Raw genomic sequence first — 16,920 nt, forward strand, 5'->3', positions numbered from 1 at the left:
GATGGCAGTATTAGAACACAAATAGCAACCTGTTGAGCTTTGACTAGGCTGGGAAAAAAAGAAAGAATTTGGTTTTCTGCAAGTTGGTGATTTCGATGCAAACTGGTTAAAATACTTTCTAATTAATGCCGACCTTTTAGAGCAGTGTAGTGGTGGCGTGAAATATATTTTACATTGTGACTGTTATGTCAAAAATCCAACTTATGTCCTTTCATGAACAAACTGTTTATTGGGAATTATTGTTTTCCTGTTTAAAGCAACACATTTGTGTTGATAAAGATTTCTTGAATAATTGAAATGCCCTGGTAGTTGGCCGATGTTGATGACGTAAAACACTGCATGCACACTCTAAACTGCATGCTGGTTAGAAATTTTGTCTCATGACCTTTAAACCTCTCCGGAGAAAGGTGACTGCAGGTCTGTGAGTGAGGCTCTGCAGTTTGCGCTCCTCTGGCCACACCAGCTGGGAACCACGTCTGAGACCACAGAACTTAGATCATAAGGTGTGGTATGTTTTTATTACTGTAGCCAAGTGTGGTATGTATTTAGTATTTCAGGTCCCTTATCTCCTGGAGATGCTTTTTATTTAATCTGTGTTAGAACAGCATATTTTTGAGTGAGTTCAGCCACTGTTGTGAGCTCACTCACTCTACAGGAAGTATCTGACTTGACAGCAGTCTTTTTGAGCCTCAATTATTCTCCCATGTGGACGAGCACACGACACGACAGTTGCAGACACCATACACGCATAGTTGTACCATTTTATACTGCTTTGGTCCTCTTGCAGTCCCTTTGATGTGAACTATGTGCAGTTGGTTCCCTTATAGTATTGCTGCTACGCAAACAAATCGGTGTGAACACTATTCGATAGGTACATGCATGGATGTCCAGATGCATGGATGCAGACCCTTGCATAGTTGCAGATGCATCAAGCTAAAAATTAATTGGGGAGCGATAATGGATGCTGTCTGTGCAGTCTGATGTAGTCTTGTTGCTGTTCAATACACTTTACATTAATATACATTAATATACACCATGTTGACAACAGTGTCAAACGTAATTTGTTTTTATTGTATTATTAATATCAAAAATATCTTTTGGTAGTTATTCAAATCTAATATAAAATTAAATGTCTGGCACCTAAAGTTCTTTTTTCATCATCCCTCTGTAAATCCTTCATGCCCTGCAGTTGTTGGAAAACAGCTCCCCTACTGGTTGATTGGAGACCTGCTGCAGGAATTCTCCCAGTTCATCCAGAGAGAGCTTCTCCACCCAGTTGTCTTCTGTGTTCCTGGCTGTGGCAGCACCACTCTGAATGGGTCTGCCATTGTTGTCCACACAGCAGTAGGCATTCCATATATAGTCTGGAATGTTGACACGCTTCACATTGTTTTTGATAATCCAGTTATCTGCAGATGGAACGGCACCGACCAGCACATAGGCTTTAGAGCACTTGCTCCGGAAAAGGTCGGTGAGCTGGGACTCATGGATCCTCCAGGCGTTCTGGTTCAGCTTGGGGTTCTGAGGAACCACATTGGTCAAGGTGAAAGTGGCGTTGCGGCTAGGGACTGTAAGAGAGAGGGATGGAGTGTTAAAATTCATGCAAGAAATAAGTTTGTGAAGTTGGCTTGGTAGGATGCACAGTGGTGACAAAGGGAGATAGAGCGAATGGCGATGGGCGATGGAGCTGCCATGCCAGGCTCTGGCCTGCACAATCGGAGCAACTCTGGGTTCAGTGTCTTGCCACTTGTCACTTCAACATATGGATAGGAGGAGCCCAAACCTTTTGCTATGGGGTGGGAGGGCCTACTGCCAAAAACATCCATCAATGTTCAAGCTCTCCTACCTGCATGGTGCCCATTGGGGTTAAGGTGACCACGGTCAAATCCAGAGTGTGTGTAGTCTTCATTCAGAGCCTGTTTCTCCCCGAGGTAGACCCCAGGGTGGTCCTTCCCCAGCCAGTAGCCATCCTTCATCCCAGCTTGCCAGGATGAGTTTACCAACTAAAGAGCACATCAAAAACTCAATTTTAAATGTATTTAATGTACAGACTGTTTTGGATTTTGACCACATCAGTAGATGCACACATAAAGTATAGACATGTGAGGAACCAACCTGAGGCTCCACAAACCACCTCTTCTCCCTGCCACCTCCATTGCTGGGCTGGAAATAATAGGCAGAGTAGACAGCAATGCGGTGGTTGGTGTCATACAGTGTGGCAAAGTGGTATCTGATGGAGAGAGATGGCGTATGGTCATGGGACATAAGAAGCGTTGCTATGGAAAATAAAAGCCAAAGACACATTTGGTGCTGAAAATAGTAGGTGGCAAGATTATAGCCAATGTCAGACTCAAATTAAACTGAAAGTGAATGAAAAAGATGCATGATGCCAGGAACCAAGCTACATGAACTCACATTATAGTTTAGTACAGACAGTGGTACTGAAGTCTAAAATCCACTTTCAGCACTTTAATTACCTGTTGACGAAGCGCTGACAGAGACGGGCGGCATCGGGTGTAGAAGCCCCCCACTCTGGCACCTTCTCTTTATAGAAGTACTTCATGCATTCTGGCACATCCTGGGATAAAATAACAAAATGAAACAGGCTCCTAAGTGAATCACTTACACAACAGACACACACAGATTGAATGCTCCTTGAAGTCCTTAAATAAACTGAGGTAACAAACCTCAAAGCGTGCCACAACATCTGCATGGACAGAAAAGACGAACAGGGCACACAAAGTTAACAAGGTCCGCATTATGGTCCCCTGAAGTCAAACAGAACAAAACAGAAAAACATTCAGTATACAGTCTGTAGGTTTACTGTAAAAACCTGGGCCTTCACCACCTGTGTTTGTATGTGTGTGTATTTCTACTCACCTGCTGGTACACGGGCTGCCACAGTCTGCCCTGAGCAGAAGCTGGTGTTTATATATGACTTCTGTTCACCTTTAACCTTGTTTGTCCTCTTCTTTTATCTGTACTCCTCTTAACACGTGACATTTTGTGTGGGATAAACCTGAACTTGGCTACCATATTAGACACGGATGACCAAGAATGAGTGTAAAAATCATTTAGAAAGTGCTAAAATTAGCTCTTCTTAGATATGAGCGTCAGTGGAATAAGTGACAGATGTGAGACAATGTCCCATGTGAGAAGAGGACAGTGTTATGTGTTATCACTATGACAGTGTTTCATGTCAAGTTCTGAACTTCAGCAGGGTCTGAGTGTTTCCATTTTCTGCCACCCTATACTTCTTCTCCACAACGGTTCAGAATAAAATATTGTACTTTTTGCTCCACCACATTTATCTGATAACTTATTTGTTACTTCAAAGATTCAGATGAATTATACAAAGTGCAAGCAAACTATAAACTATGATGTATTATTATACAGGTTAAGAAATGACTTTATTGATCCCCAGGGGGATATTCACGAGCCTCCAATTAACTTTTGATTAGTACATAATTAAATAATTAATATAATTAATCAACCCCACCATGAACTGTGACATTCAACTGTACACACTAGCTATAACTATAATCAAGGAAGATTATATACATTATTCTTAAATAAACCATTTCAAATACTTAATATACATTGATGATAATACTTTAATTCTCATGTAGAGCTTTGAATGCATGACTTTTACTTGAAAGAGTATTTTCACACTGTGGTATTTCTACTTTCTTTTGAGTAAAAGATTGAATGCTTCTTCCACCTCTTGTTTTAAAGCCTGCCTCAGAATTCATGTTTGCCTCACACTGTGTGACATCAAGCACATTTCCAATACACAACTGTCTATTTTTAGCTACTGTCTAATTTCTTGGAAACGAGACCATTTTACACAGTTACCATAAGTCAGACAGCGAATTACAGCTTCATGATGATGGTGAGATATGTAATCTGACTATGTTTCAGTGCATTAACTGTATTAACTCTATTAGTGAGTTCTGATGCCACAAATCGCTCTGCTGTTCAGGCCTGTTATCTGATATCAAGATCACCTCCTGGAGTATTGGCAACATGTGCATTTGGCAAATTCACTCACACCCTCTGACAGCCAGCGTTTGGTTAGGTAACACTGAGATATCTGTTCATGTGCTGTTTTTCCCACGATCACAGCAAAGGCTGTGAGTAAACCCAACATGTGGACTCCTCCCAGTTTTCTGACTCACATACCCGTAACACAAAACTGCTCCAAATGATTAGCAGAAGCATCAGCAGACCGAAGGGTTGCTCTTATGAAGACTTCCCAAAATTATTCTTTTTAACTGGTTTCAGAAAATACAAAATTTGCTCCAAGGGGATACAGAGGTTTACACGAGAAATATAAATGACTATAAATACAAAACCTTGTTTTTTTTCCCAAAACACAACATAGATGGATCTTTATTTATCTCTTTATTTATGGATAAGCCTGATAATTTCTAAGTCAAACTATAGCTGACCTTAACACACCTCTGGTTCCCAAAATGTCATGTGTCTTTGAGAACAAACACACTGCAGTGGATTCAAGTTCCTCACATAACCCTCTCAGGTTTAAAGTGCCCAATTTAGAACTCAAGAATGCTTCCTGCCTAAAGTAGAAACTTCTCTGAATCACCATCTTTGTTTAACTGCGATACTCATATTTCACAGAAGAGACTGGATGATTAATTTTTTCAGTGAAATGTGCTGCAGCTGGTTTTATTTCTTCTTTCATCTTCTGCTATTCTGTGTTTTAGTTCTCCTCAGTGGTGGAAAGTAACTAAGTACATTTGCTCAAGTACTGTACATGAGTACAAATGTGAGGCATTTATACTCAAATTTTACTTTCACATCACCTTTTACTTCTATTCCACTTCTTATCATTTGAAAAACTTGAATTACTACTTTACAGATTTACAGATTTTTGCATACAAATGATGTTAAGTTCTAAAGAAATATGATGTTTTATTATAAATTATTATATAATTACAGCTGGAATGATTAGTGGAAAGACAGAAAATTAATTGGTAAGTATTTTGAATATAGATTAAACCATATCTCATGCAAAATGCCAAACATTTTACTTTTTCTGTAAATTGTGCCAATGCTTAAGAATATTTTTACTAAATTTTTATACACATAAACACATAATTCGGAAAAATTCAACAAACAACACACTGTGGCCACATGAACTGTACCTCCTGGTTACTCGAGTATAACGATCTAAAAATACTCCATTACAAGTAGAAGTCCTTCATTCAAAGTAACATTTAAGTAAAAGTATAAAAGTTGCAGAACAATAACCACTGTGTAGGTCCTGAGATAAATCTTAGCGAGTGTAAAATGATTAATGATGTAGAAAAGAAGAAAAAGCAAAGTTCTGCTACACAAATCTATGTTCATCTCTCATCTCTCTAATATTTGCTTTTTGTGTGTGAAACACTGGACAACTTTATATCTTTTGGGCCTAAAACTATTATTTTAATGACACCAGCTGAGACATTTAGAGAAGATGTGTTGTATTTTATAAGCTTTTCATGTTTTCTTTTTGTTTTTGTTTTTTTGATGTAAAGTCTTAATCTGAAAAGTAACCAGTAACTGCAGCTGTTATATATATGTATCTGAATGAAAGATACAATATTTTACTGTAAAATGTAGTGGAACAGAAGTATGAAGTGACATAAGTACAAGTACCTCAAACCTGTGCTTAAGTGCAGTACTTGAGTAAATTTACTGAGTTACTTTCCACCCCTGTGCATAGTGTATGACATACGGGAAGAGATGACTGCACACTCACATCAATATTCTGTGGAAATATAAATGTAAAACCATCACAGCTTATATAAAGAAATGTTCAGTCCCATGAGTCGACAGTGACACAACACATGAATGTGTGAAAAGACAGAAAGGAAAGAAAGTTTGGGAAAAAAAATTCTGTTGAAGAATGTTTTTAATTCCTTCTTAAACATTTGTGTATTTAGTGAAACAAAATTAGTTCAACCTCATATTCGATTATCCTAAAGATAAATCTAATCATGAAAAGTGGTCGCTGCTGTTACTTTGCAGCAAACTGGTTCTGACTGGTCTGAGTTTGCAACTTCTCCCCTTTAAATTTAGAAACTTAATTGCAGCTTAAAACTGGAGCTGGGTTTATAGATGCTGCACTGAGGCTGCCTGTTAATGGTCAACTTGGGTGAAAATCTGACATTAGATTTCCTCACACTCATCAGTGAAGTCAGTTTAATTTATAAAGTTGTTTTCAGTCAGTCCTTAAAATTGTTTTAGGTAAAAAAGTAGGTGCTAAATGTTGGATAATACTGACCTGGAATAAAGCCACAGAGGCTGGTGGATGCCAGAGAAAACACAGAAAACATTAGGGATAAGATAAAGAGACTGAGGCTTTATTTAATCAGCCTTGTATTTTCCCATTACTCTGCTGGCATCAATTTTTCACATTACCCAATCAGCGTAAATCTCACAGTACATGACTGCGAGACACTACACCGCACTACGCAATGCTACAACTGTGTTTGCTCAGTGTAATGGCTTTATTATTAAGGGAAATAAACAAATGTAGTAATTAATGATCCATGCTGTTTGGTTTTCTGTCTAATTTCAGATGTAAACATCCATAGAGGGAAGAAAAGTCAGTCAAAGTAAAGACTCATGTAATGATCAATAAATGGGACAGAGCTAAATAAGCCTTAATAAGATGCTGCTTAAAGTCTGAAAATAAATAACCCACAAATAAAATCACATCTTTTACATTTGATTATTAAGTAATGAATTCCTCCTTTTTTCCCCTGTGTGCATTAGATTGATTGACGTTGCTCAGATAAAGCAGGTATTACTTTCTTTATTTGTGTCGGGTAAAACACACATGTTGTTGCCTGAGTCTGCCTCTAGGTTGCAGTGTTGAATTATGATTTCAAGTTCACCTTGCTTCACAGTGTGTCTCTTCTTTTGAACACTATTGCATTGCAGATTATTCAAGTGTTCGTTCACCTGGAAAATACTCATTCTGCAAACTGATGATCCAGTCGTTGATAGGCTGTGTTATCGACACTCAAAACAAGTAAATTACAGTTTTGTCTCAGCAGACGGCTTCAAAACCATAAAACACATTCAAAGTGCGGATTGTGGAAGATAATCATTGAAGATGACACTGAATGACAAGAGAGCGGATTGAATCACCACTATGATGGATTTTAGTAACGTCTTTCATGTTTTTGATTTGGCCCAGAAGTTAATTTGAGTGGACTGCATCTTTAATTGACTTGAATAGCTCTTTGTCTCTTGAAAAGATCACACAGTGTTGGGTTCCCCAGACACAGATTTAGCGTAATCCTCGCCTCAAAAGCATCCTCAGTCACTGTCTGTCAGGGAGAGGGAGTCTGAGTGTGGTTCAACAGGAAAACTGTACGAGTGAGAGACAATAGACCAGGAAACAAAAATCACTGTTTAAACGTTGGTAAATGGGACCAGAGGGCAATTTTCTGAATTCACCTTTAGACACAAGGCTCATAATGAATCCTGGAAACCACATGCTTTGATTTATATTGGTCCTGTTCACTTGATTAATTGGATAGTTAGAACGCTAATTAATTTAATTTGATTGTTAGTTGCCTTTGGGCCCCTCTGGTTATATAGATCCAGTGTGGATATTGAAGGTTATTGTTACCGGGCGATTGTGTTAAGGAGTCAGTGTTTTGATTTGTCTGTGAACCTGCACTAAAGCTTTTAGAACAAGATTCTTTTGCTCTTTGCATAAACCCTGATGTTGCGTTTGGGATCCTCAAGCTCTCTTGAACATCACAAAAAACATACTTGACATTGTTTTTATTTACATTTATTTACTGTACTTTCAGAATAAGAACTTCTCCATGTTGACCTAAAGGTGAACATGTCACTAGGAGAAACTTTATCTGCTGAGAAAGAACGTGTGAAAGATCGAACAGCTACTTAATGTGCCCTGAGGGACACTGTTTTGTCAAAAAAAAAAAAAAGATTAAAGATTAAAAAAAGATTAAAGATTATTCAAATGAAAGTTGTGAACATGTGACAAACTATAATAAAAGGTGACAAACCTTTATGGCTCATGAGCCATGAAGGTTGGAAATCAGTGGTTTCAGTAATGTCACTATATAGGATAATGTACTGTAGATTTCTTTGTGACTTCATCACTTCTCTACATACTGAGTTGTACTGAGGTCAGAAGAAACTATAAAAATATATATTTGAATATATTTGAAAAGTGGTTGATTTTGCAATTATTATTTTTTAAAGCTACAGCAGTGGGGTCCATGGAATCCTAAACAATGTCAATGTCAAGTACAGCCAATGTCAAAACAACACAAGGGTTTATAATCAATATTTGTTTTCACTTTCTGTATAAAAAGGCATCAGGACACAACCACAATTCTACACTGAAAATAAAGTAAGCTGTATTCCTGTGATTGGGGGTTTAACACTTGCTTTGTGAGTTTTCACATCAAGATAAATTCATGGGGTAGTGTTCAGCAAAACATGCACAGATGTATGATTCTATAGGACTTAATGAAGCGTGTTGTCTTGGCCATCGTATTACAGTTTGAGTTGGAGCAGGTTTTAGAGACAGGGTGGAAACACTGACAGAGTTCTGGTACAGTCTGACTGCAGCGCTGCTGAGGAAGCGAAAAGGTGAGACTGCATCTTTCCACACACTTACCTCCCTGTCTGCTCCAAGGACAGATGGCCAGACACACATCTCAGCCCAGACAGAAGAAGGAAAGAGAGGAATTCAATCACACACCACAGATGCCCCCTCCAACCCCCCCCCCCCCCCCCCCAACCCCCATTTTCAATACCACCCCCCCATTCCTGCCCCCGCTCCCCCTTTATCATTTTCTCTCATTCTTTTTTCATCTTTTTAAGTCGCTTCATTTCAGATGCATTCATACATTTCCAATATCTTTATGTATGAGTCTGTCTCCCTCCTTCCTTCCTCCTCCTCACCTCCCCTTGTCCCTCCCTTTCCTCTTCCCCCATTTTCTGCCTTTCTCTCTCCCTCTTCCTTTCTCTTCCTCCCATTCTCACCTCTTCCTATACCTCCCTCCTTCTTCCCTCCTTCCCTTTCTTCCTCCTTCCTTCCCTCCCTCCATCCTATTACTGTAATCCATCACTCTTCCATCAGCCACCATGCAAACAGGCCTCCTGGTTTCCATAGCAACCACCTCCGGCCCGGCAGTGCGCAGCCCCTCTCTGATTGGCTGGCAGGGCCTAGGCAGTCTCAGTCTGTCTGGGAGATGTGGTAATTGGCTGGGAAGTCATACACACACATGGCCATACGCACGCACACACACACACACACACACACACACACACACACACACACACACACACACACACACATATACACACGCTTCATGCACATAGTACAGTATTCACACACTGACATACAGTATACACGCCCTTGCACATGCACACAAACACACACACATAAACACACTTTTGCCAACTCTGGGCCTAAATAAATATACATACAAATATTCTATCGGGTATTGAGTGGAAAACACACATGCACGCACGCACACACACGCACACACACACACAAACACACTGCATAAACATCCTCAGAGATATGAAAGGGAGACTGGGGTCAGTGTAATGAAGCTCAGAAGAAGATGGGGGCTCTAGGCTGTGTATGTATGTGCATGGAGCCTACAGTATGTGTGTAAAAGTGCATGTTAGTGCGGACGCATGTCTGTGTGTGTGTATGTGTGTGGCACGCAGACGTTTGTGTGTGGGTTTCTGTATGCACAGGATGGCGGGGGTTGGGGGTGGTGTGCAGGATTTTGGATAAGGTTGGAGCTCTGCCAAAGGATGGATGGAGGAATTGGCTTTTTCAGAGCATATTGTTAAAAATACCTATATTCCCCCAAGGAGCTAAGTGTGCACTAGTTTTCGGTTTTCTGGCTTCTGGAAGGAAGCAGGGAAGGGAAAAAAATGGAATTGTTGATCAGCTTGACTTCACCCTGCTGCTGTTGCTCAGCCAGGTCTGGCCAACACAGCAGCTATGATGAATGTCTCATCTCCAGGAATACATCACAAATAGCAAAACTGTACCTGCCCTGAATAGCAAAGTGTATTTTCTTCTGCAGGGTTGTTCGAAAACAATTGTGGACAATAGGGCTCTTTTGTCCCCCCCATTCCCAGTTTTTCAGGCCAGCTACAGAAGCAAAACAATGCTGTCCCTTAATCTTTTGTCAATTCATAGCCAATTTGTTCCTTTTTCAAATACATGAAAAGGTTAGTGTATTTTTGGAGTGCTTTGCAAAAAAAAAAAAAAAAGAAGGGTTCTGGTGAATGTGTTTTCGCCGCAAAGTGTATTAAATTGGAAATGATAATTAGTTATTCAAGGGTTTGCAAGCTGACTTTGAACACATGCTTTGATAGATTGTTATCTGCACAGTGAAAAGAGGAAAAAATAGTTGGTGTTGGCCCCCACTCCCAGCCTGCAAAGTATAACTGCATGTAAGGGAAGAATTGTGTGGGCTAGAAAGTCCTCCCCACCTGAGAAAAAGAAATTGTTCAACTGACTGGTAAGCCGCCCTAGTTGGCAACAATACAGACAACCAGACGAGCAGACAGACAGACTGACTACTGTCCAAAAACACACAAATAGTCAGTGATTTATACCACAGGAACTAGAGCAAAAAAATGCACGCGCACAAACACAAACACACACACACGCACACACACACAATGACAACACAAAGGTAGAGGTCATTTTTCAATCTCATCTTTTTAATGGAAAAAATTAGTTGAGGGAAGAGAGAAAAAACTGGGTAAATTGAGAAAGCTGGATGAATTCACAGAGAATGACTGACAGCAGTGATGACAGCAATGCGGTCACAGTCCACATTTCAAAGCATTCCCAGGTACCAGACAGAGAAAGAAAGAGAAAGAAAGAGAGAGAGAGAGAGAGAGAGAGAGAGAGAGAGAGAGAGAGAGAGAGAGAGAGGGAGAGAGAGGGAGGAAAGTGGGAGGGAGTTGGGGTTAAAAAAATGTCCAAGAAGATTTCATCTTCCTCTCAAGGTAAAAAATACAAATTAAAAACTCATCTTTATCCAGTGTTGTTTACAACAGACAATCACGTTGAAAAAATGTAAAGATTAAAAATAAAAAGTGCACCCGCACTCGCACACACACATACTTACAATTAGTTTCTTATTTTTGGGAAATAAATGAAAAACAAAAAACAAAAAAACAAACAGTGCAAGCAAGATCACAGAACGACAATTTACAAGAGAGGCCAAGAATGGCCCAAAGTCTCAACCCTCTGACCAAGCCACCCCAACAGCCTAAAAATGGGGGGAGATGGGGGGTTATGGCATCAACATGAGGCCTGGAGGTTCCTGCTGCGGCTTTGTTTGAGCCCCCATCATCACCACCCACCTTGGTTTGTCCATTTGTACAAAGGAAAGGCTCAGGTTTCACTGAATAATCACACTGATACCTGCCCTTCCCACACCCCAAAATGGCTTCCCCACCCTCCTCAGATAGTACAATCAAAATTGGTTTGACTCCACCATGCTTCTCCTTTAAGTGCCAGGAAGGCTCCCGATATAAATAAATAAAGGCTTTTCAGTCACCATCATCATCATTGTCCATCCACACAAACATGCCCGCTGTATTCAACCTAGCAATCAACATACATTTCATCACTCAAACACGCTTCATATTTAGATGTTAGCTCTGATTGGTTAATGGAAATAAAAAAATTTTTTTGATTCAATACTACTGGTTTTGTTGGCAAAATAATACTGATATTACACACTGTAGAAAGAAACAGCATTCTCCTTAATCCAAGTGCCATGTGTGAAGTGTGTGCACGCACACGCTTTTCTGTACTCATCATTAAAATCTTCCAGCAGTGCTGTGCCATGCAAGTGGTTCCACTGAAAAGAAAATGTCTGCAGAATAATACTAATTCACTATTTTGGTTTGGTTTGCTTTTCTCTGACCTTGCAGTAATCATAAGTGATTACACACACACACAAATACTGACACACACACACACACACACACACATACACATACACACACATACACACACACAGAGGCATAAACACACAGAGAGCAAACGCAGCCACACTGTGCAAAATGTGAAAAAACACAGATTACAAAACCAAACAAGGAAACAAACAGGAAATGAACAGAAGTTAAAGGTTATTTCTCATCGTTATTTAAAAAAAAGCAATACTGACAATATCAAAATATGAAATCAGAAACATTTCATGTGTCATTCATGCATCAGTGGAGTTACACTGAATTGAGGGGTTGCACAGTATTTGCACCTAATGTCTTTCTGTATCAGATGGCAAACACAATTACAGCTCAGGTACATTCTCACAAGCCACCTGATCTTGCGAGATTCCTTTTAGAGACATGATGCAGCATTAAAATAAAATGGCGTTTCAAACCAAAACCAATTGAATTCGACCGGTTTCATACTTTGATATGTACACGAGAATTTAAATTACTGTATGAAATGGCTCTGAATTGTTGCCCTCAATTCAATCCCCTATTTACAGCTATTGTCTCCAAGCTTAAAGCTCACAAATCACTGGATGGATGCCTTCTCTATACTATACCAATAATTCAGAAAGGTTGAAAACATCCTCCTAAATCAGCACTTCAACTTTAGCTAGCTTGTAATGTGCCCATTAAAGTTGCCTTGAGAATTACAGTTAAACTGACTGAGAATAATATAATGGGCCTTAAAAGAAAAAAAAACTTTTTTTTTTTTTCAGTGCAAACTCAAAAAAGACATGCTCGCTGGCTGCAGCAATCCTTTTATGAAAAACTCAGCTTAATATCACATTTCAGCTCGGTCTTCAAGAGCTGATTCAATATAGTGGCTTCTAACGTGCAGAGCAGACTGGCAGGTAGCTGAAATTTTCTCCGAGCAGTGTTTTACTCTCATAAAACAGGTGGCCTCGTGTTTTGCAGGACACAAAGGTGACACAAACAACTTGCTTCATTGGCGAGATACAGAGCTGGCAAACTGGCAGGCTAATTCAACCTGCCAGTTGACTTTGACTTCACGCACCAATGTGTTGCGACTCTATTTAGCCAAAGTTCAAAAGCGATGTTATCAAATGCTTCTGTTCTTTGCTTGAACATGCACATGTTAACGAGTGTCAAATAGAAGCAGCTGTTTAGACCATATAAAGTGGAGAGGTGAGATTCATTCACAGGGGTGGTTTAGTATCTGTCAAAAGACAACTTTCAAGGTGTATCTGATCCTAAAATCATGTTTTGGATGCAGAACCTCTTTAAGCTCGTAAGAGTTTAGCATCCTGATATAAATCCAAGATTAATTCTCCCAAATGTCATAAAATTGGAGATAGTGAGATAAGAAAGGACTCATATAGACAGTATGTAGTAAGTATGTTTTAAATGGCAGAAAATTTGGTGAGGAGATCATGACTTTTGTTTTGTATTTGGACTTGACGTTAAGGAATCGTTTGACATTTTGAGAAATAAGCTTATCTGCAATATTGCCAACAGTTAGATAAGAATATCAGACTGTTAGCTTTGCTTAGCATACAGACTGGAGAGCGAGGGGAGCAGCTACCTTGGATCAGTCCGAGAGTAACAAAATCTGTCTAATAGCACCTCTAAAGCTCACTAATTACCACATTATATCTCATTTGTTTCCTATGTACAAAGGGTAAAAGTGACAAGTTATGGTTTTACAAAGGGTAATGTCCAAGACTTGTAATGTCTTGGCTGAGTGCTGTAACTTCCTGGAATCACTTCCAGGAAATAGTCTGGCACATAATCCACCCAAAGACCGGAACTTGTCTTTTTGCCTCTTTGGTTTCTGCATGTTTTTCCCAAAATGTCGAAGTATTCCTTTAACAGTAGTTCATCTTGACAAGACTCGAGACTTGTGACTCGCATAACAATGTCTTTGTCCCACCTTTGTCAGAATGCCTAAGCAGAAAAATGCTGACTTTCCTTACATTCACATTAACCTTCCTGCTGCCTCAAAATCCACTCACAGATCCCACCTAGCATGGAGCTGGCTACAGTTACTGTAGTGCTCAGATAAACTCACATAAACAGACACACAGGCACACACAGAGTTTAAAACACACCCAGTTTGGCCAAAACAGTTCATATCACAAACACATTATTGCGAATTCAGTGTGCTTTCTTTTCAATTTCAATCAAAAGTCTTTTTTTAAAAACAATTGAAATAACAACATGCAAATGAAAAAAAATTAAAAAAGGAATCATAAAAAAGGAGTTTTTAGGCCACGGCATGGGCCACACAAAGATCTGCATTGTCCACACGTCAATCCTACATTCTTAACTCACAGATAATACACACCAAGCACCAGGAGCGTTTCAGTCTTGCATTGGCTTCACAGTCAGTGTTTCGTAGAATGGAAGGGTGAACAGAGGTCAGGTAAAGGATTTGTGAGAGATGCTAAGCCTAAATTGTCATTTTTAAATACACTGTTTGATCAGAGATAGCTGATTAGAGAAAAATCCATCTCTCCTCTCATCCGAGGACGACATCCGAAACACTAAAACTTTCAGTGTCAATCCCAAAATGCATCATGGATTTGTGGAAACCTCATGCAAGGAGAGAGGACAGGGTGAGGTCAAAGATGGTCTGAGTTCCTGACCAGCTGCTATTGTTTGCCTGTGAGAGGAGCTTTCAAACATGTGAAGACAGAGAATCAGTCTTAATTCTGTACAATGCACTCCCCTTTTGAAACTGCACTGCAAACAAATAACGGAGCAGAGTTCAACAGCTCAGCTCTGCCACACACGGTAAAGGACAGAGGGAGTATATGAAATTTTGGTTCGGTGTATATTTCGCAGTTGGCTAACATACTGCTCCATGGTTATCCAGGGTCTTACAAGCCCTGTCCTCGGCCTAACACCTATCCATCTCATGAATCCTCACTCTCGTCTTGACTGACTTGCAGCTGAAGATCATTAGGGCTCTTCCGAGGGCCCTTAAGAGCGTTCCTGTGGAGTAGTATGCCTCTGAAGTGCCCTTGGCAGGCTGGAGTGTGTGTCTCGCTAGCAAACTTATTGCCAGCTGATGAATTCCTCAGTTGAGACAGAGCAGGGGTGGGGAGGGGAGGTAGGAGGGGGTCAGTGAAGCACAACAGGGAATGTGAGTGACACAAAAGGACGGAGGTTGGCTCGCCACTGGAGAATGGGTTCAAGAATGGGCATGGCGCTGTGGGTGCTGTGTGCTCAGTCGTGTCGAAGGTCACGGGGACGAACTATAGAGGAAGTGGCGGCGAGGAGTCGATCAGAAGAGGAGGGGGGCAGCTGAGGCACAGAGAGGGCAGAGAGGGGTGACGGAGAGGTGGTTTGGGAGAGGATGAAGGGCCTAGAGGATGAGGCGCAGCTTCGCAGATTAAGTGAGGGTGATGTAGGCTGAGGCCTTCTCCTTCAGTTGTCTCAGACACAGATGACAGCTCCAGCTCCCTACACAACACACACACACACACACACACACACACACACACACACACACACAGAACACAGAACACATCACAGATCGGAAGTTCAATCACTGCTATTGTAAAGCCTTGTGGATTAATCCCTCATTTCAGACAGAGCATTAAGTAACACTGTAAATTAAAGCCCCATGGTGAAACATCACATGCTGTGACTGTGGTTTGTAGATGCGGGGGATTTGACAACTAGTTTGGTTTGGATTTTGGCATGGGATTTGTAACATTAATTAAACATCTATTTGCGACGGATGTTAAAATGCAACTTTCAACCTTTATACTTCAAAGAGAATGTAAACCCTGCTGTATTGTGCCTAAAGGTGTTGTATGAGCATTAAGCACGGTACAACACAGTGTAAGAATATACGTTTACCATTCATGTTACAGCTCAGACAGGTCTCTGCTCAAGTGTAAACCCAAAAATAACTAACTACTGCTGTATTTCAAAGATGTTTCTTTTAAATCAAAAGTGTTGCATGTGTGGGCAGAGCATGACACTGTTAGTGAGTGTTGAACACAAGTGGCACTGCTACTGTATGTTCAGCCAAGTGACACTCTTGCCATGGAAACAGATTATCTTTTCTACTACTCATTTCCATGGCAACGCCATCAAACATCCTACGGCAGCCATCTTATGTGTAGTAGGGCACAAATGACAGTTTGATTTAAATAGATGAACCTGCTCCTTTTCTGACAGACACAATATCAGGACTATTGCAGCCTTCTTTATTCAGATTAAGGTTCCTCCATCATACAGTGGCAGGCTGCATTTTTGTTTTTCAATACCTAAAAGTCAGATAGCCTAACTGTTTTGACCTGAGGTTTCTCTCTCCTCTCTGTGATTGTCTCCCCACCTACAGTACAGACAGTTACATAATTTTCTACTAAAAACAAAAGTTTCCTGGGGCTGTGCAGTCTGACCAAACACAGGTCTGAACGCTTGAGAACTCCCAGTACACAGTACCTCTGGATTATGACGCTTGCATTCTGCCCATTGTTATACATACCCTCTGGTGGTTCAGACATGGGCGGGCTCAGACAGTACATGTGGTAGCCTCTGTCACAGTCATCACAAAACAACAGCTGGTCCTGGAACAGAAGAGAACATAACAAATGTCATTACGAAGGGACACATTAGAAATGAAAGCTGAGGACAGAACAGCATTAAGGTGTGTAATGCTTGAAAATATGAACTGATATAAATCAAAGGCTTAGGTTTGTGATAAACGTGTGCATTGGTTATTTTTAAACTGTGAATACAGTTGTGGACTCAACAACTTCCCTTCACTGAAATGGTTCTTTATACTTCAGCATCTGCTCTACATTGTGTGTAGCTCCTTACTCTTCAAGAGCTAGAAAAACTGCATTTATTTAAGCTTCACATCCATGTTTCTTCAAAATTCTCTCACGGGTGTAA

The 16,920-nt window shown here is 40.3% G+C and overlaps 2 protein-coding genes across 3 annotated transcripts in view; both read right to left on the reverse strand.

The window, feature by feature from the left end:
• Nucleotides 1–1,004: 1,004 nt before the first annotated feature.
• si:dkey-243k1.3 (endonuclease domain-containing 1 protein-like) lies at nucleotides 1,005–16,916 on the reverse strand. Of its 2 annotated transcripts, none has more exons than XM_041046324.1 (6): nucleotides 2,881–2,927; nucleotides 2,688–2,768; nucleotides 2,478–2,578; nucleotides 2,116–2,230; nucleotides 1,847–2,003; nucleotides 1,005–1,568 (listed from the first exon to the last, which is right to left on the reverse strand). In XM_041046324.1, exons 2-6 carry the CDS (start codon nucleotides 2,757–2,759, stop codon nucleotides 1,177–1,179), a joined length of 837 nt encoding a protein of 278 aa, XP_040902258.1. In that variant the 5' UTR covers nucleotides 2,760–2,768; nucleotides 2,881–2,927; the 3' UTR covers nucleotides 1,005–1,176. The 2 variants fall into 2 exon arrangements, with proteins under 2 accessions (XP_040902258.1, XP_040902259.1); XM_041046325.1 differs by lacking the exon at nucleotides 2,881–2,927 and adding an exon at nucleotides 16,913–16,916 and having other exon boundaries at nucleotides 1,008–1,568.
• dpf1 (D4, zinc and double PHD fingers family 1) overlaps nucleotides 15,404–16,920 on the reverse strand; it is a 36,491-nt gene continuing 34,974 nt past the window's right edge. The window contains 2 exon segments of the mRNA XM_041046323.1: nucleotides 15,404–15,474; nucleotides 16,511–16,592. Of these exon segments, the coding sequence (XP_040902257.1) occupies nucleotides 15,404–15,474; nucleotides 16,511–16,592 (153 nt within the window).

The sequence above is a fragment of the Toxotes jaculatrix genome, chromosome 9, assembly GCF_017976425.1.
Source record: "Toxotes jaculatrix isolate fToxJac2 chromosome 9, fToxJac2.pri, whole genome shotgun sequence".
Taxonomy (NCBI): Eukaryota; Metazoa; Chordata; class Actinopteri; family Toxotidae; genus Toxotes; species Toxotes jaculatrix.

Excerpts from the sequence above, each read along its gene's own strand:
- si:dkey-243k1.3 (XM_041046324.1), bottom strand. The coding sequence starts at position 2,759 with ATGCGGACCTTGTTAACTTTGTGTGCCCTGTTCGTCTTTTCTGTCCAT. Across the intron at positions 2,579-2,687 it reads ATGTTGTGGCACGCTTTGAG|GATGTGCCAGAATGCATGAA; the intron begins GTTTGTTACCTC and ends ATTTTATCCCAG. Across the intron at positions 2,231-2,477 it reads TGTCAGCGCTTCGTCAACAG|ATACCACTTTGCCACACTGT; the intron begins GTAATTAAAGTG and ends TCTCTCCATCAG.